This window comes from Girardinichthys multiradiatus, chromosome 6, assembly GCF_021462225.1.
Source record: "Girardinichthys multiradiatus isolate DD_20200921_A chromosome 6, DD_fGirMul_XY1, whole genome shotgun sequence".
NCBI lineage: Eukaryota > Metazoa > Chordata > Actinopteri > Cyprinodontiformes > Goodeidae > Girardinichthys > Girardinichthys multiradiatus.
The window spans coordinates 21,086,247-21,107,460 of NC_061799.1; the positions used below are offsets into that span (position 1 = coordinate 21,086,247).

Genomic DNA, 21,214 nt, shown 5'->3' on the forward strand with positions numbered 1-21,214 from the left:
ACCTTCAAAACTGGCACCTCTAAATAAAATTCAGTGCAGTCAATTACCTTCAAAAGTCAACAAATAAGTAAATGGAGTCAATTTGTGTTGAATTTTAATCTACATAAATATATATACAGCTGTTGTATGCAGGTGTTGTCTCAAAGTTTTGCTAAACAAAAATGCATGCCATAATTTTAGATTTTGGTTTTTAGAAAATAGTGAAAATCATGTATACTTTCTCTCCTTCATCAGTAGTATGCATTACTATACAGCAGGTGCATTCCATACATGTGCGTCCTCTCACCATGTGTTGTAGCTGGGTGCCGGGCATCATAGCGTTGGCAAGCTGCATCTGCTGGGCCAGCATGGCCATATTTTTCTGCTGAATCAGATTGTTCCTGCCATTGATCTCCAGCTGGGTCTTTAGATGGGGAGGAGGGTGCAGGTACTTGCAGTTCTCCCTGGAGCAACGGCCCTAAGAAGAAAAAGTGACACCATTCAGTATCACTGAGAACAGTGATGCAGATATGGTTCCAATGAAATGTAAAAACAAATAGTGCAAAGATCCTGAGGAAGTGACTCAGGTACAGACTCCAATCACTAAGTATGAATAAAAATATTGGAAAATTTTAATGTGCCAATCAATCTCAGCTGCCTTTACTTGTATTTAAACAGAGCATATCGTATATCATATGTTACAAAACTTTGATAACAAACATCCATCCATCCAAACTCTAGACCCGCATGTCTGTGCAGGGTCATGGCACAACTGGTGTCTCGGTGGTCTGACAATAAGCATGATAAAAATTTTATCTGCTGAATGCCTGCATTAACATTGTAGTCTGCAGAATGTTCAGTGCTAACAAATCACCACATTTCATGCAAACATGGCAAAAACAATTATCTATCAACATCTGTTGAATTTAAAATTAGAAAAATAAAAATGGAGCAATTTTTATTTTTTTGAAGACACTCCACAGTTTCAAGCAAATTATGTTTGGTCAATGTCAGACTGGTACATTCAAATTGGGCTCAGTCTGTCAATAATTGTTAACAGCTGGCTATTTCTGTCCGTCTCAGCTGGGACGTGTGCAAGTGTGCAACAGCCCTAAGGGGTCATGACTGGTATACTGTGCTGTTTTTCTCCAGACATCAGGTTTAGACACATGACATGTCTAAGTGACACCAAAAATACTCTGCAGCCATATGACCAGTCTACATTATCCTTGAAGTCATTCAGAGGTCAATGCATCAAAGCTTTTGGATAATTATTTAAGACAAGAGATCGCTTTCTGCTGCCTGCCGCAAATATCATTTTATATTTTCAGTTTCTAGATGGTCCAGCCAGATGTCCAAAAGATGCATGCACATTGATGTTTTTGTGCACTCAAAAGTGTATTCTTTTGGTAGTCAAGCTCATATGACCGGTGTCAGGTATGCCCACCACATGCTTGAAAACACACACTCCAAAGACTTGTATTTACTTTCAGTCCAACAGCACAGCTTATCTGACAATGGCTCCTATCCCTTGTTGAAAGAGCTGACCTCACCAGGATTTATCGCTATATGTTGACATGACTGTATTACACTCTTCAATCTTCTTTTACTTTCACTACCACTAGAGCACCAGACAGGTGCACAGGAGGAAAACAAGAACCATGGTTGAGGGAAAACAGGGTGAACGTAAATATTTTTAAGATGTTTTGTTTATCTCCATTTGTTTAAAGCTGCCATCTCTGGCTCTTCCAGGATTTCCTTTTAAGGATATTGCGGCATGTGCAGGTAATGGCAGGCTGACACCAATTAACAATTCATGGACTTGGATTTATGGACCTCTATACACAGTCCCTGTAATCTTGCATTGCCTGGATCATAAATTACAACCCATGAAGTTTGATGTAGGGCTGTTTCCTGATAAAATCTCTGAGGATGTGAAAAAGTATTGTTTGTTTGCAAATATTCACTTTTTTTAATTTGATGCTTCCAGCAAGTTCCAAAAAGGCTGGGACAAGGGCAACAAAAGACTGGGAAAGTTGAGGAATGCTTTCCAGGTTAACTGGAAACAGGTCAGTGTCATGATTGAGTATAAAAGGAGGATTCCAGAATGGCTCAATCATTCATAAGCAAGGATAGGAGAAGGTTCACCACTTTGTGAACAACTGTGTGAACAAATAGTCCAATGGTTTAAAAATGTTTCAGGAATTTAGGATTTCATCATCTACAGTCCATATTATCATCAAAAGACTTAGATGACTGAGATGGACTGATCCAAAGTGCAAAAGTGTGCTGTGGTTTGACCAGTTCACATCTCAAATTGTTTTTGGAAATCTTGGACGTTGTGTCCTCTGGGCCAAAGAGGAAAAGGGCTATCTGGATTTTTATCAGCACAAAGTTCAAAAGCCAACATCTGTGATGGTATGGGGGTGTGTTAATGCCCATGGCATGGGTAACTTGCACATCTGTGAAGACACCATTAATGTTGAAAGGTACATACAGGGTTTGGAGCAACATATGTTGCCATCAAGTTCAGTCTTTCTCTTGTTAATGAGTTGTCTTCTCTCCCACTTTGATTAGAAAATCCACAACACATCTAAGCAAAGTCTTTTATCAGGTACGTCCCTGCTTATTTCAGCAAGACAATGCCAAGCCACGTTCTACACGTGTTACAAGAGTGTGGCTTCGTAGTAAAAGAGTGCGGCTACTAGACTGGCCTGCAGTCCAAACCTGTCTCCTATTGAAAATGCGTGGCTCATTATGAAGAGCAAAATACGACAACAGAGACCCCGGATTGTTGAGCAACTGAAGTTGTACATCAAGCAAGAATGGGAAAGACTTCCACCTACAAGGCTTCAATAATTAGTGTCCTCAGTTCCCAAACTCTTATTAAGTGTTGTTACAAAGAAAGCTGATCTAACACAGTAGTAAACCTGCCCCTATCCCAGCTTTTTTGGAACGTGTTGCAAGCATCAAATCCAAAAGGAGTGAATATTTGCAAAAAAACAATAAAGTTTATCAGTTTGAACAATAATCATCTTGTCTTTGTGGCGTATTCAGTTACATTTAGGTTGAACAGGATTTGCACATCATTGTAGTCTGTTCTTATTTATGTTTTACACAATGTCACAACGTCATTGGAATTGGGGTTGTAAAAACAAATTTGCTTGTAGAAGTTGAAATCTAGCTTTAAGGAGAATGTACAGTCAACAGTATTACTCATAGGTAACTTCCCATGATGCAAAAAACAAAGAAAAGAAAGAAAGATAATTTTTACAAATATATTTAGAGATAAATTGCTTTGTTACAACTTGTCAAGTTGCAGCCACATACTTTAATGTATTTAAAACAGATGTACTGTTTGTGATAAATAAACACAAAGTAATGCATAATTGTGAAGTTGAAGGAAAATGATTCAATGTTTTTAAAAAATTGGTGTAGTTTGTTTACCTTCTTCTGTCAATAATTTAAAGAACCACCTTTGCTGTATTAAGGTGCGCGATTATTGTGATGACAATAAAAGTAATGATAAAAACTATTTAAAACTTACAACTGTATCCTTTTAAGGTAACTGTATGGCTATGACTGGATGTCACAGCAATCATAGCCCCACAAACACAAATACTGGTCTTAAAAAATATACCCTTTTTAATTTGGCTTCTCAGGACATGAGTTACATAAGGAAATGTGATTATTATTACTAAACTGCACACAATAACTGCATCATATTTTTAAATCTATTGAAATTTATATTTATTTGATGCTCTCGTGGACCACTCCATGGGGAAAATTGTAAAATTAACAATTTCCACAATACAGCAATTTTTTGGGGTTTTCAAACATTATTAATTGGAATCAATAGTTGTCACGATAAATTTAAATTCTTATCTTCTTAGATTTTCTTAAATTTGTGATGATAATGATAAATGATACGATAAATGCCCACATCCAAGCTGCATTTAAAACAGCAAATCTACATCTACAGACTGAACTTTAGATCCATTTTTCTTTGCTATTGCTTTGACCTGAACCATGCTAGTGTAGCTCAGATTGTATCTTTATGGCTGTTGTTCTGCTGGAAGGTGAACCGCTATCACAGTCTTAGGTGTTTTTCAGCCTTTAACGGGTTTTCTTCCAGGGTTACCTTGAATTTACCTCCATTCATCATACTATTAACTCTTACCAATGTCGCTGTCTTTGCATAAGAAAAGCATCCCCACAGCATGATACTGCCACCAACATGTTTCATGCTGTGTATGCTGTGGTCAGAGTGGTCTTTTCCTCCACATGTTTGCTCTTATTTTCCTGCACATTTTTGCTTTGTCAATATATGGACAAACAGGAAACCTTATAGCTTTCTTTCAACAATGGCTTTCATCATTCCACTCTTCCATAAAGGAAAGATTTGTGCAGTGCACAACTAATACTTGTCCTGTCAACAGATTCTCCCACCTGAGCTGTGGATCTCTGCAGCTTCTCTATATCTAACATGTGTCTCTTCACTGCTTCTCCTTCCCTGGCCAGACAATTTAGGTACAATGCTATATTTTGGTAGTTTTGTAGTTATGCCGCATTCTTTTCATGTTCAGATTTCAGATCATTGACTGAACAATGTTCTGTGAGATGTCCAAATCTTGGGATATTGTTGATGCATTTTCTTCATATTATCTTACAAAACTCAGAAGCCTTCCCAAATCTAATGTATTCATGTTGGTTGCACTGGATACATATAAAATACACATGTAAAAAAAAAAAAAAAGCCAAATGTTTGAAAACTATGTAACATTTTCCAATTTTCCATCTACTGCACAATGTCCATTACTTTGTGCTGGCCTATCAAATATAATCCAAATAAATGGAGGTATTAATATTCTGACAAGGTATTGTATAAATCTAAATAAGAACAAGGTTGTATTTCAGCCTCAGAGTAAGCTTACAATCTTCAATGAAAATACATATATACCAATATATATGTTTAGAAGTATCTATACGGGCTGCACGGCGGCGCAGTTTGTAGCACTGTTGCCTTGCAGTAAGAAGGTCCTGGGTTCGATTCCCTGCATGGAGTTTGCATGTTCTCCCCGTGCATGTGTGGGTTCTCACCAGGTACTCTAGCTTCCTCCCACAGTCCAAATACATGCCTGTTAGGTTAATTGATCACTCTAAATTGCCCTTAGGTGTATGAATGAGTGTGTGCATGGTTATTTGTGTGTTGCCCTGAGATGGACTGGCGACCTGTCCAGGGTGTAACCCGGCTCTCGCCCATAGACTGCTGGAGATAGGCACCAGCTCCCCTGCGACCCACTATGGAATAAGCAGTAGAAAATGACTGACTGACTGTATCTATATGTATATAGATGATAAGGAAGCAATGTAATAATCACGCCGAATCTAATTTGACATACCCAACCATTGTTGGGAAACGGAGTGGAGTATGAAATGTTTTTATTAATCCATACCACACAGTTCAGTGCTCGTGTAAATGTAATTTTCTGACAAGCCACATGCTGAGATGTGCAGGTCTGTTGCAAGAGAGCTGTGTATGAGCATGAAACAGGAGGAAAAAAAGAGTTGAAAGCAGGTAGTCCAAAGCATAAAAATGATAGACGGTGAGGGGTGGAAAGCGTGGGTGTGATTTCAGTTTGGTGTGTGGAGGGTGGGGGTGTGCGGGTGATTTTAAAGACATGAAAGATCATGTTGCATTCACCCCATATGACTTTAACTGCTGACTGCCGGAGTTCGCAACTGGAGCACTGTATATGTATGAGTGAAAAACATTATTTTTCCTTGATTTGAAGTACCCAGATCTACCTCTGGCTGAGATGTTTAAAGGAAATGCCTGCTACCAGAACGGGTAGCCATTTTGAATGTGAAAGACTGGTCCCAGAAGAGAAAACGTCGCTCTGAGTATGGAGACAAAGAGAGAAAGCAGCAGTCACAGCGACCCTGTGAGCCAGCGCGAGGCTGCGTCAGGGAAATATTAGAAGTTGCAGAAGAAGAACGAGTGATTTAAAGGCAGGGACTGTCAAGCGTAGGAAAGTGATGCGGACAGAGACGATGGGAAGACGTTGCCGTGTTTGTGTCTGTTATGGTGACATCAGTGGCCTTGAGGAGTAGCTACAGATGGTGTCCACAGCAACAGAGCTGGCTGCCTGATCAGTGGCAGACAGAGACAGTCAGAGAAGAAATCACTACCCGCCCTGCAGCCATAATTAGCTCAAATGCATCTGTGTATCTGTACAGCAGCCCAATTTGTTCCATGTCCATGCCAGTAATTAAAAAGGTCACTATCAATGAAAAATAATGATAGAGGTGTCATCTTCATATATTTCTACGCACCAATCAACTCCACTGTAAGATGCAAAACTGAACAAAGAATATTATCTCGTAATGCCGAGGCAATTTAAATGTAGTCATGCAAATGAAATGTTTAAATCGTGTAATGCAGGCCCACTCGAAGCCCCAGGATGCTTTGAGGAAAATTGTGATCATAACGGGAATGTGAAGAGTGAATAAAAAGCTCCATGCTTACTGTCTGCCTGCAGTGATGAAAACACACTGAGCGCTTTCTGAATGATTCACCAGCATCATTAGCTAATTCCCAAGAGTCAGAGCAGGTTGTGAGCAAAGACAAGATCAATATTTTTCCCGTTATTCATGTTTTTTATGAATGTTTTTAAGCATTAAATTATAACTACAGCAATCTTAAAGTTTACAGCAAACATACATCGTTTACCAAGGTTTTTTCCTTAAAAACAATTAAGGATCATGGAAGCCCTATGTCTTTGTCAGGTTCACTCAAGGTCATGTTTTGTGTTAACTGTGGAAGTCTGAGCTTCTCCTGTTGAGATCAGACCACCCGATATCCATGCAGACCAAACTGGGAACAATAATCCTACTGGCTACTGGACAGACTGTTTGATGATAATGTTGTAAAAACATGTCCCACCCTGATCGTGCTCCCCTCTACCTCGCTGTCTCTCACCCACAGACACACACCCTGCTTTTGTGACTATGTGGGAATTAAACAAACAGTTAAGCAATGTGTAAAGAATGCTGGGTGTGGCTGAATCCCATTGTTTCTAGGAGGAGATGAAGCTTGCAGCCAGATTTAAAATGCACATGCTTAAGTAAAATAATAAATCAAATATATGCAATAGATCTCGACGTTTTGACTTGAAAACTGTCATTACTGTTTAAATAAGAGTGAGTAATTTGAATTAAGTTACTATATATGGAAGACACTTTTCAGATTTCCGTTTCTCTGGTACTGGCCTGTGAGTGTTTGGAGATTCGTAGCTAAGTATTAGCAGGTTCAGGTAAGTACTATTAAAGCCCAGTTTTAGTTTTACACTGGCTGCACAATAAATCCAGCGTTTTCATCACATTGTGATATATTTTATGATGTTTAACACAGCGCATTAAAGGGATAACGCCCAGCAAAGTGTTCAATGTCAGGAATTACTGGAACATTTTTAGGTAAATCTGAATCAGGCATAGGTTGCTATGAGAATCTCTTAGTATACGTTTTATAATATTGTGGTATTTACACAAAATTTTAAAACACAAATGCTTAACATGATCTTATTGCTCTCAGTTAAAATAAAAAAGTAACTACTATTTCTATTGCTGCCAAAACTATCAAGATATTAACTATTACAGTTATAATAATGTCTACAAATTGATTTATTGTTATTTTGATGCCGATACAAATAGTAGTAGTTTTAAAGTAACTATGCTTATTGTGCAGAATATTACTCCCTTATGGTGTTTTATTTTTAGAGTAATGCAAGTATAACAGCTGACTTTGTCTTTCTCAGAATCAAGGGTTATGTGTAGTAGCTTTCTTTGAGCCAGCTGACTGGCAGTGTACATTAGGAGCAGTTTGGGCCAGGTTACTCCATTGCTTTCGTTTGCTTATTTTAAAAGAAATTACCTTAAACCATAGGAACAGTGTCATGTGAAATTTTAGCGGTTTTGAAATAGTAACTTTTTCAAACCTCTGCTATGAAGGAAAACAAATCAGACTGGATGATGGAAATATTCTGTTTTACTTTAGCATTTTATTTTCCTTTAAATCCAACTCTGTATCATACAATGATATTGTTTTATAATGGGCAAGTTCCATATACACGAAATGAAATGGTCACAGAAAAAAAATAAAATTTCCCACGGATTGATGTTATACTGTTTTGTAATTGTACTGTCAAACCTAAAAATTAGAAAGCAACATAAAAATCCAACTATAATTGAAAAATCTAAAACTGTGGGCTGACCTCTGCTTTGGGTTATGTAATTTATTTCTGTATTTCTCTCCAACTGCCCCCTGCGAATCTTGGACAGTGCTATAAGTTTAATGACTATTGAACAAAACTTTTATATGTTTATTTGAACCAGATTGTGCACTATGTATTTGTACTTTTGTTTCCCTGGCATTTAATTCTTTTTAATTTACTACTGTCATATTATTTGCTTGTATGCACCATTACATACATTGTTCTGCTATTTTGTGATTAAATTTTGAATTCTTTTTCTATTTTGATATGCATAATTCTATATAAGTAATAATATGTGTAATAATAAAAAATAATAATGCAATGCAAAATGTCCAATGTCAGGAAATAGAGGATGACACCGAAATTGGTCTGGGCTGCAGTGTTTTTGACTTATTTATGTAAGCGTTTATCATTTCGAAACCAAATTATCTTTCAAAAACATGTAAACAAACAGCTGGTAAAGCCAATTTTATGCATAACATCTTCCATGCACTAGTGCTGTGGTATGATAGTATTCAGCTGCTGTTGGGGTGTGAAGCTACTCTGTTCTCTGGCTTGCGTTCCACTGTCTGCTGTCCAAACATACACAGAGATGAAAGCCCTACTCTTTACAAACACACACACAGTTAAAGAAGCTTTGTTCTGCTGGAGAGCGGAAGAGACTCAAAGGAACCAGCCCAGTGGTTGGTCTCTTTGTCTACCGTGCAAGTATGAATATAAATACATCAAATCAATCTGCATTCTGTATATGCAGATCATCTTGCATTCATGTAACCTAGAACTGGCTAAATGAAGTGAACTAGCACATTGAAGCTCTTTGCTTTGTTTATAGACTTAAAATCACTTATATTTATACAAAAAATGTCTTATATTCAGTTTTCATTTTGGTTTTTAACCAAAAAGTTTAGTATTCATTTCTCAGGAACAATTTTGAAAAGAGTGTAGATTTGATGTTGTTGCATGTGCTGGAGCTTGTGACAATACGGAGATGCGAGGGAGTGTTAATCTATGATAATATTAAAATATGTCCACAGCGGCGCATTATCACCCTCACTGAAATAACAACTGAGTCAAAGGTATGGCGTACTTGACTGAAAAAGGACCACACAGAGTGCAATCAGGTTAACCAGACACATTTAAAGTATTTAATATACAAAAAAAAAAACTTTAGTGAATTAATATATGTGCAAACTGCAAAAAAAAGGACAGATGCAAATATGTTACAGCAGCAGCAGTATTTGGATAGACACATCCTCACACATATGCAGGGAAATCAGTTATTCACACTTAAGAGTGTGTTGGTTCCGAGAAACCAGGTCAGGTGTCATGTACACTGGAACCCTGGGTCCAAACTTAGACCTCAGTCTTTCTGCTGCTATGCCTCCCTCCCCCCATGTGCTATCTCTTTTTATACCAAAACACTTTCATGTGACTCTTTTCACACTTCCTCTTCTGTAGACTCTGTGTGTTTTTCTGTGCCACTTTTCCTCCTCTGAGGGCTAACAAGATTAGTTCCTTACACTTAATTATATGCAAAACCAGCACAATAATGAAGGTATTGATCTAAACGAGCAGCGTTTCATGAAAACCACCCGATGCTCAATATGTAAGTACGAGAAGTGGGTCCAGGAAAGTTCATGTAATCATCTCTGAGCACCGCATCCCAGTGGGAGTTAAAAAGAGTCATTGTGCAGAAATCCTATAAGGCTCTGGCAGCAGCCAAGAGTCAAAGATAACTCTGTTGTCCCTAAAATGACAGTACTGTTTTCTTCTTCAGTTTCTCTGGGACAGACATGTATCTGAATTGACTGGTACAAAATTGGAGTACCATATGACAGCATTCCATCTTAAAACTCTTCCCCTCTTTCTCGCCTTGTTAGCAGGGCAGCCACCCTTCCATCCACCATCACTGGCAAAAGGCTCCTTTCTCCTCGTACCTCTGTGACACCAGGACTCATGACTAATTCAGTTTGCAGCAATAACAGATTTAATCTGGTATGCATTATGCTAATCTCATCTCACAGACTTTAATCCTATCCACAACTCTAATCTCACTGTCAACTGGTATAATCCTGTTTCTGTCTGTGATTATCTCCGTGGGGTTTTGCAGTGGCACATGGAGGATGCTTCCAGATTCTTTTGCTTGCTTTAGGTGTCATATCCTAAATTTTCTTTGATATTCATGCCCATTTTGTAATCAGTCTGTAATCAGTCTATAGCAAATAAACAGTCAATTTTACACAGAAATAAACGAAGACTAAACCCTACTTTACATTCAATTCAAATGTAAAACCCATGTATTGTAAAGGTTTTGTCATGTTATGGCCTACACATTCATGGGGAAAACTGCTGACTTGACAGCTGTCCAGTAGACATCAAGATCCACCACAAGGAGGGTGAGTCACAAAAGGTTAGCATTAAAGAAACTGGCTGTGTGCAGCACGCTGTATCCAAACATTTTACTGTAAAGTTTACTGGAAGGAAACAGTGTGGTGTTAAGAGGTGCATTATCAACAGGGATAACAAAAGCCTTGAGAGGATTGTGAAGCAAAGCCCATTCTTTTATGGGCTATGGAATAAAGGGGCCAGACTGTTGCTCAGTGGTTAAAGTCCTCTTTTCAGATTCAAATAAATGTATCATTTTCTTTGAATATTTAGGTCCCACAGTCAGGAGGAAAAGTGTAGAGTTACATCTGACTGGACTGGAGCTTTTAGAATGTTTTCATGCTTCCTTCTGCTGGCAAACTATGAAATTACTGATTTCATTTTCAGCAGGACTTGGCATCTGCCCACGCAGCCAACAGTACCAACCACTTGCTTTAATGACCATGGTATCACTGGCCTGTAAAATTGGCCTGATCTAAATCCCAAAATGAATCATTAGAGCATCATTATAAGGAAGATGAGAGACACCAGTTCAAAAAATGCAAACGGGCTGAAGGTGAATATTAAAACAGCCTGGGCTTCTTTAACACCTCAGCGGAGTCATAGGCTGAGTCCCTTCATGTCAAGCTGCAACAATAAAGTAATACAAGCAAAAAGAGCCTAAACTAATGATTAAGTGCATATATTGTACATTACATGGGCATACCTTTCAGCAAAATGTTTGTTTTCTTTTGTTTTTTTATTGGTTTAATGTAATATCCGCTGAATGACTGAAATAAATGAACTTTTTAAATACATTAATTTTATAGAGATGGACCTGTAAATATCTTGGTTTCGTGTAAAACAGTTGGATTCGATGTGGGTCATACAAAACAATTCTGATTTAACAATCATGCTTGTTCGGTTTCAACTCAAAAACAAAACACATGTTGACTGTCAACATTAACAAGCCTGAGGATGTTGACCCTGTGTTTAGTGCTGACATGTTTCACTTACCAAAGCTCTAGCTTTACATCATGAGTCAAAGAAATGAGTCATTTTATTGAGATGATACATTAAGATGAGGCTTCAGCCAATAAAAGGTAGAATTTTATTAATGTTTTTGGACTACAGTCATTGCCAGATGGGCAATCTTTTTGTTGCCTCTGGTGCAATTTTTTTGTTTTTAATATCTGTGCCTTATCAACAAAAAAGGAGCTGGTAAACTCCTGACTGATGGAACTAGCTGGCAAGAGGGAAAGGCCCAATAGAAAGGTAAAGTGAATAGCTGTGCCCCCGAGCTCATCTCTCGCTTTTCTAATGGGAGGAACATAACAGATCTGACTTGTAGGATCTCTGTTTGCACGTTCAGTGAGATGTAATAAAATAACTGATTAGAAAGGAGGAGAAAGTTGTGTCAGCCCATTGAAGGAGAACAGAAAAAACACAAATTAGAAGGTCAATAAATGTTTGCATTGCAAGAAAGCACTGCCCAATATCTAAACAATGTGCAAATATGGTTAAAAAGACAAAGATAGATAAGAAAGTGCCTGCACAAAGAAATGTGCAGGGCTAGCTGGAGGCAAAAGCAAACTTTCCAATTGCTTAGGGTCCCCTGCTGGATTGGGGGCCCTTAGCAGATGACAAATGCACCAGTTGTACATATACAAAGAAAAAAAAAAACCTTCATAGCTTGGAAGTTATGTAAACCATAATTAAAAGCAAATTAAATAATTGCTGCTGGTTGTCTTTGACCTGGGAAAAATTTTAATTTGTAAACAAAGCAGCATGTAATAGCTTTTTTACCATGGCTGCTTGTGAACACAACAATAAGCGTAGCTCCTTTTCTCCAATCTACAGAGTCTGTTAAATCCAGAGTCTAGAAATATAATGATGCAAAATAAAAACTTTAAAAAAAGACAGTGCTTGGACAATATAAAAGAAAGGTTAGTTTTGCTGTGGTGGCTGGAAGTGGACTCTCAATATTCAGCTCAGGACCTCATAAAATGTGGTTAAAAAGGGGTCAGGGTTGATCAAACAGGCTGAACAGACTTGACTTTTAATATCTTTTTAGAAGGTAAATGTGGATGGGATGTGGGCACCAAAAAAGTTCAATTTTTCTAGGCTAGACAAAGAGAATGACAATCAGTCTGACGTTGCCATAAAAAGATTTTCATAGAGATCAAGCTTTTGAAGAGACACTTCTAGAAATATACAGGGGTTGGACAATGAAACTGAAACACCTGTCATTTTAGTGTGGGAGGTTTCATGGCTAAATTGGACCAGCCTGGTAACCAGTCTTCATTGATTGCACATTGCACCAGTAAGAGCAGAGTGTGAAGGTTCCATTAGCAGGGTAAGAGCACAGTTTTGCTCAAAATATTGAAAGGCACACAACATTATGGGTGACATACCAGAGTTCAAGGACAAATTGTTGGTGCGCATTCTTGCTGGCGCATCTGTGACCAAGACAGCAAGTCTTTGTGATGTATCAAGAGCCACGGTATCCAGGGTAATGTCATCATACCACCAAGAAGGACGAACCACATCCAACAGGATTAACTGTGGACGCAAGAGGAAGCTGTCTGAAAGGGATGTTCAGGTGCTAACCCGGATTGTATCCAAAAAACATAAAACCACGGCTGCCCAAATCACGGCAGAATTAAATGTGCACCTCAACTCTCCTGTTTCCACCAGAACAAGGACTACCAAACCATTCTTGAGAACCATCTGCATCCAATGGTTCAAACATTGTATCCTGAAGGCGGTGCCGTGTATCAGGATAACAATGCACCAATACACACAGCAAGACTGGCGAAAGATTGGTTTGATGAACATGAAAGTGAAGTTGAACATCTCCCATGGCCTGCACAGTCACCAGACCTAAATATTATTGAGCCACTTTGGGGTGTTTTGGAGGAACGAGTCAGGAAATGTTTTCCTCCACCAGTATCACGTAGTGACCTGGCCACTATCCTGCAAGAAGAATGGCTTAAAATCCCTCTGACCACTGTGCAGGACTTGTATATGTCATTCCCAAGACGAATTGACGCTGTATTGGCCGCAAAAGGAGACCCTACACCATACTAATAAATTATTGTGGTCTAAAACCAAGTGTTTCAGTTTCATCGTCCAACCTCTGTATATACTGATGCAAATAAACCTTAATGTGTTATACATGTATGAATTTGTGTGTACATCTGACATTTGTGCTCTAATCTTTAAGGATCTAATCGGTGAAGATACCCCTCAACAGTCCTGAGGGCTATCTGAGGTTGTCTGGTATGGCTTCCAGCTAAAGAGAGAGCCAGAAGGAGGCCCTATAGAAAAGTAATCATTGTATCAGTGGCGCTATAATGGGCCCAGTGTGACAGAGACAGGGACGGCTGACACTGAAAAGAAAAGACTTTTGTCGCGGATCTTCTGTCACATAAGCTCACAGACAAGATGCAAAGCCAAGCTGATGTGACAAGGATGTGTGCACACCATAAAAACAGCACCACAAAGAATAGTGCTATGTGGTTTAGTATGTGTGCGTGTGTGTGTGTGTGTGTGTGTGTGTGTGTGTGTGTGTGTGTGTGTGTGTGTGGAGGCTGGGGTTAAGGTGCTGCAAACAGAAATTCAACCCTCGCCCAGTTTGACAGTGAGAAGATGTTGGTGTATTTCAGTCAACATGAGAATGAAGAGACTTGTAAGAGCTAACTTACCAAAACTGTCACACAATAGGATTTTAAACTAATTTATACATTTTTATTAGCAAGAGAGGAAGGAAGAAAGTGAAACAAAAAGCCCAGAAATAGGAGCAGTGTCCTTACTGCAAAAGCTGGATCTTCTGGATGACTTAAATGAATTAAATGAAAACGTAAAATCATTAAATGTAAAATGCTCTTGCAGTTGCTCCATTAAATGGTCCAACTAAGCTGAAGATTCCCTTTGTTTACAGCTAATGCAACCAGAAAGCTTTGTCTGAACTGCAGCCTTACACCAGCCTTCAGACTACAGTTTAGCAACATCCAACTCCAAACAGCTTAGCTATCACAAGTATGACAAAGGCTCCTCCTGAAAACACGTCTCCACGGCAGTTTTATTCTAAATGTTTCCCTCAGGAAATACAAAAAATGTTTAACATCTGAACTACGTATGCAACGAATAAAGAGTACAGCTTTTGCAGCACAAAATCGTCAGCCTGCACGTGGCCATGCACAGTGTGCCTTTCAACGCAGTGAACAGTGTCAGACAGCACTATCAAATACACAATCCCAACTTGAACTCATAACCCTTTGCTTTTAACACTCATAGTGTTGATTTTACTGACCAGACAGTGCAAAGAGACAGAGAGAGAGCAAGACTGTGGTGTAGAGAGTTGTTAGAACCAATAACAGATCAAGTCTGGCTGTCAATGTTGTAGTCAGTCATCACTACAAAGATCCTATGAGAATGTACAAATAAACATGTGTCGTGGATCATACTGTAGAAAGATGTATGTGAAAGATTTATTATTTTACAATAAATAAACTTCCCTAATGTTTCAGAAGCATGACAGCAAATCTGTCAAAAATAATGAATCTAAACAAATTACCATGTGTAATATTTTGTGGTAAAATTTAAAACCACATCTGTCGTGATACGTACATTGTTTTTTTCCCTTTGTGTCATGGGTGGCTACCTTTATCTCATTACTTTTTCTTGCTGTATTATTTTCATTGGTCCATACAACTTAGGTGCCAACCCCGACTGCTGTGCATTGTATACAGCACACTTCACGTCTACTGGCAAACTTGTTAAAGGTGCGTGAAGAGCCTTAAGAATTTCATCTCTTGTTGCAATAACATAATCTTACCTTAAAATATTTAGAAAAATTCTACCTATATTTTGAGTTCATGTTTTCAGTATGGAAAAAATCCATGTTGAGAAATAATAAAACAATGAGACAAATGTAAGTTATACTTTTATTTCTTTTACTTTTTATTCGTAATTCATGGCTTCAGTTTTTCAAACGTATATGAAATGGCAGTGACCCATTTATCCTTTTAGCTCCTCAAAAATTGCAAAGACAAATTTCCGGCTAATGTAAATGTATGTTTATCTTTAAGTTAATTAACAGCTACAAGAAAATAGCTACTCCGTCAAATCATGCCAGTATTTACAGTTAGACTGATAATAAAAAAACTTAAAACAAATGGAACCGTGACAACTGTGACTGTAAACAAGTTTTGGATGTGGACCTAGCTTTATCTTGCCACCGTGCATAGAGAGGAGGATGGTAAGGAAAGTGAAAAAAATAAATTTGCAGATCTCACTGAGAACTGCAGCACATTTTTCAGCATGACACTATTTTAAGGAAATGAAGGATGAATTTATTTAGACACTTTTTGCTATATTTCTATTATTTCCGTGCTCAGGCAAATTCACTTCAATCCACAGGTTAAAGTGTGTCAGATAGTTATTTTTATACTGATTAAGTTTTAAAAATCAATCTGAGATCCAGTATTTTCATAGCAAAAAGTGCCTGAGGAACAAAAATGCATCATCTGTCCAGATATTTGCTGTTTGGACTGCAGATGAAATGACTAAATTAGAATGTTGGCTCAGAACAATGCACATGTGCCACAACACAAATATAGCATATGCATGCAAATATATTTAGCCTCTTTTTCTCAAAACTATGAAGGGACCACAGTGGCTATGTCAGTAAGAAAGAGAACTAAGTCCATAATGCATCAAAGCATTTTCAAAATGTTCTCCATGGAAGATTTTAACCACTCCTTTTTGTTGCGGTAAAAATAAAAGGAGCTCCTCATGCTAACAAGTAAATATTACAGACTTAATGTCACTCCACCCCTTTAAACACTTGCAACACAGGTTTTGGTGTGTAAATATGTATATATGTGTTTGTGGCTACGGGGGTAACAAGATGTTAACAGGGTGTAATGTGAGCGTGCTCTAGATGGGTGTGGCCTAGAGTAAGGGAGGCAAAAACCCGACTAAGTGGGAAATCAAGAAGATGAGACCCAGCAAGTATGAAAAAAAGCAATAACAAGTTTAATGACAGCAGAGAGTGGGATGAGTTACTTCACACTCAGTTTAATTTTAACTAATGATGAATCCACCGCAAAGCATTGATGAATAATTAAGGAATCGAACAAGGTTCAGTTACTGTATCAGTGCGGGATATGGCAGATCATAAAATTACTGGTCTAATGAATTAGTCTGTTGTTTATTTCAATTTTAACTTTAAGCCTATTGTTTACACAGATCCCAAATAAGCATATTCTGCCTACCCAATCTGATTAGTGGGTTAATAATCAATCGACAAAGTTACAAAGCTGAATTTAAATCTAGAAGTCCAGGCTGCCATTATCCCTTTCTAAATGTTTACCCTGTTTCAACATAGCTGAGCTGTCCATGCTGCACCAACCAGATAGACAAGCAAAGAGAGGGCGGTGCTATGGGGTTAAGGCCAAGTCTAAGGCCAGAGAAAACACACACACAGGAACACACATGCGTTTGTGCATGCAAATCTGCTGTGATCTATATAATTCCTCTCTAACAGGAAGCTGTATGAACACCACAAGCATGTTAAAATGAAAAGTTACAACATTTTTTGGAGTGTGTGTAAGGCAACGACCGCATGTGCATAACGTGTGCATTATTTCTGTGCATGCCTGTGTTCACATGCAACACATGAAACGCAGGCTAAAAAGAGATAGTGAGTGGATGTTGGGGAAATGACTCGGTTTGGGTGTGACCTGCTCAGCAATGCACTGGTGATCATGTGAGACCTGTTCTAATTATATACTTCTCAAGAAGAAGGTCGATCCGCTCTCATGGGCCAGGAGCTTGTGCACACGTCCAAGAGGATGCACTGATGTAAGTGTGACACAAGTAAAGGAGAGCAAAATGGCTTGTTGTAATGGCGCTCATTGGAGAGTTTGTCCTATTTCAACAGTATATTAAAGTAGGACAACTCTGGCAGTGAATGTGCTTGTGGGTCCATGCAACAGAAGAACCTTACCTATGTGGTGCAATGCAGATGAGTCCTTATATTTGTGTTATATGTGTGTAACTAATCAACAGGCTTTATTTCATGTTTGTTACTGTTCCTTTCAGTGGTTTTTTCAGCTCTTAACTCAATCTGTTTTTTTCCACTTTCATAGACCTGCTCTGGTTTTTCCAGAGAAAAAAAATGGGACAAATGGTTAAAAATAAGAGCAGCACAAGTCCCACTGAAATTCAGCTTAAACTAATAAATGAGTTTATTTTAGGATTTTCAAACACACATCTAAAAGCTGCTTATTTCTGATGATTTTTACTTCAATACAGACGACAATATAAACCTATGCATACACGGTGAGATCTACCTGCTCAAAAGACATGTCATATTGAGGGGACTGTGACTTCAGAATATTCAGGAATATACTGTGTCATTTTTTTGTAGCAGTTACATTTCTCTAAATTGATTTCAGCCTTTTTTGTTGTCCTGGCTAACATCTATTGATCTATTTAGCCAATTATAACCTTTTACTAAGAGATGCATCGAGCAGGTTTTTCCTGGCCAGGACCGATTTCCAATTTTCTATGAAGGCTGACCTTCTTTCCCTCCAAAGAACTATAACACATAAAAAACGAAAAAAAAAAAAAAATGCTGACAAGTAGTTGTTTTTAATCCAAAAGAAAATAAAGGAAAAAAATCCCCATTGATCCAAGCCACTATGTTGTTGTAGATTGAACAGACGGTCGTTTCTTAAATAGTGTGGACATCAACAGAGGTCCAAACATTGTAGCCTGTTCCAGAAATGACTATTTCTATTTATTATCGTTTAATCCTTCAAAAAGATTAAACATCCTTGTCCCCTTTATTACAGTGGACTCACATGACCAGAAATGGGTGGAGCTAAAATGAGCACATGCTGTGACCAGATGCTACAATTAAACATGCTATTTCCAGTTCTTCTAGCGCTACTTAAATCCTCAAACAGCCTTTCAGCCCCTTATCTGTGATCTGTCTTGTTGACTGTTACATGTCTTCTCTCTTTCTTACCTTAAGTGAGTCGAAGCAAGCAATCACCCGTCCGTTGTCCACCTGGCAGCTCTTGGCCGGATGGGCAAACTTGCACTCCTGATCGGAGCGCGAGCACGTGCCCCTTTGAAACTCCCGGCATACTTCGAGTGTGAGCCACTTTGTGTCGCGGATGTGTGCTATGCTCATGGCCATGGCAACACGCAGGCAAAAGGTGTTCCTAGCAGAGATACGATCAAGTGTGGATAAAGTACTTCTAGTGTTTTAATCCACAACTGTTCTTTTTTTAAAATATTTTCCTTGGTACTGTTGCTGCTTGTGATCAGTTGAAATGAAACATTCAGAAAAATTTGCTTGGTGAAATGCTGCAGGACAGTGTTTACTGTGGACGTCAATGGGTCATTTTCCTGATACAAACAACACCTGGCAACGATCTGATATCCAGGAGACTTCTTATCCTAAGAAGTTGTCCCTCTTCACTGTTTGCTTTTATTGCTTACTCTCTTATGCAACATCCAAAACTGAGACCCCTCTGCTAGGGTGCGGTGAAGCAGGCAACAAAGGTGACGGTCTATATAGTCTGCTTCAAGAACGTTAAGGACACTGAGGACTGAGTGGAGGCCTTAAGGGGTCAAAGGCGATGGTGAAAGGCAAGATGGGTAAAATGTTGTTTGTGGGGCCTGGTGGTGCAGGGGTAAGGCTGGTCAGCTGGTGGTGAGCAGCAGGGCAGTCTGGTGAATAGGGCTGATGCTGGAGTGGATGCTGATGGTGGAGCAACTGGGGAGGGTGTGGTCGTTGTCCTTTTACTCTTAGAATTGTGGCAGCAAGCGAGCGAGCGAGGGGAGAGCGGGGATGGAGCTTCAGCTGTAGAAGCAGGTCAAAGCTGCAGCAGACATCAGGGAAGGCACTTCCTCTGAGGAGAAAGGGAAAGAGAGACAGACAGATAAGTCTAATGATGCACATTAAATAAATATTTCTCTTGTATCTTTCAGAGGAGATTCTCATCTGCTGCACCTTTCAAAATCAAGCCACTGCAACACTATCCAGCTGTGGGAGTGAAGAAAATGTAAAAAAGTCAGAAGTGCAGCATTGTTGGCTAAAAACAAAAACAACTTTCACCATAGCTTGCGCACTAAACACGCACACATGCTCGTCGTGCCACTGCACTGCACTCATCGACACACAACAAAAAAATGCACAAAGCAGCTATTCGCAACTTCCGCCTCTTCTGATCGACCCAGCAAAATCAGATCAGGTCAGATCCCATGTCGCTAGCAGTAAAGGTCGGTCAGTCATTAAAGCATTTTAAGAAAGAAAAGAAATGAAGAGAGAGTGAAAGCAGAGAGGGAAGTTGAGGCAGAGCATGAGGGAGACGAGTTTAGTCATTTCCTTTCTTGTGAAGTCTTGTGAGAGTGGGGACCAATGGGAACGAGTGGAGTTGCAGCAACATTCTGGGCTGAGGGCCAGGTGAGAGAACGGGGGGAGGAGCAGACAGGAGGCTGACCTGACTGCTGCTGGAGAAAAACACAGCCGCAGAGCGAAAATTATCACTTGATTTATTATTTATATAGCTGTTGGTTTTCTCATGATCAGGTGATCAATCACACTGCCATACAACACATTATTCTTTCAGGGCTGACATCACATCCCTGCAATGGCCTCAATATCATGCTTATTACAGCATGATACATTCAAAAGTTCAACAAGATGAAGGCTTGTTTTCTTGATTATGCTTTTCAGTTACTGCCAGTGTTTTTTTACATATTTTTTGGTGTACAAATTTGCTCACCATTTGCATGATTGGGCTCCCAGAGGCCCATTCTGCTCTTATCACACCGGCAGCCTGAGTCACCACACCCTCTGCGCAGAGAAGTCGCATTTACCAGAAAAGCATGTGTACCTTCAGCAACTCAACTGACCCCAGCTAAGTGAACAACATCGTAACAACATCATATCAGAGCACCGCAAAGGCTAAGCCCAAGCCATGACGACCAAGCAACATGGATATTCAATATGTTAGAAAACCAACAGAAGCAGAAGAGAAAGAGAAAATTACACCTTTTTACCTTGGATGACCCTTACAACGGAGGAAGTATTACTGTTAGAAATGACCTTTGGAGTAGAACCATGACTATAAGGAAATGCTGCAACTTCTGCACTTGTTCAGGTGCACATACAAGCTCACTGCATGAACAATTCAGCTGCCACACAGGGCTGCAGCAAAGAGGAAATTATAAAAAATTTAACAAAGTGTCTCTAAAGGACTGATTTTAAAATTCCATCAAACTATTATTTATTTTATTTTTTTCGGAGAATGGCAGGTGACTGAAATCAGGTGATTTTCAACTTAAAATTCTAACAAAAACAATCAATTTTTTTCAGGTCAGCAAAAACCTTCATCATACTATAACTCCTACCAGGTACACCGACAGCAACGTCTTTGGTAGAGAAGAAGACTCAGATTTAAAAACCTTCAGTGTCAATAAAGTGTTTAAAAGTAAAATCAGAGGAGGAACAGAAATGCAACAAGGTAAATTAAACTTTATTTTCTACAGCATATCTAGACTGGTCTGAGGTT

At 38.9% G+C, this 21,214-nt stretch overlaps 1 protein-coding gene across 17 annotated transcripts in view; it reads right to left on the reverse strand.

The window, feature by feature from the left end:
- Positions 1 to 21,214, reverse strand: part of mbnl1 (muscleblind-like splicing regulator 1) — a 51,355-nt gene that overhangs the window by 15,285 nt on the left and 14,856 nt on the right. For 16 of the 17 annotated variants that reach the window (XM_047367233.1, XM_047367232.1, XM_047367247.1 and 13 more), the window contains exons 2-3: positions 18,658 to 19,549; positions 287 to 457 (exon numbers count right to left, since the gene is read on the reverse strand). In XM_047367233.1, coding sequence (XP_047223189.1) covers positions 287 to 457; positions 18,658 to 18,831 — 345 coding nt within the window. In that variant the 5' untranslated portion in view covers positions 18,832 to 19,549. Of the gene's footprint in view, positions 1 to 286; positions 458 to 18,657; positions 19,550 to 19,650; positions 19,684 to 21,214 lie in introns of all 17 variants that reach the window. The other variant, XM_047367231.1, reaches the window with a different exon arrangement.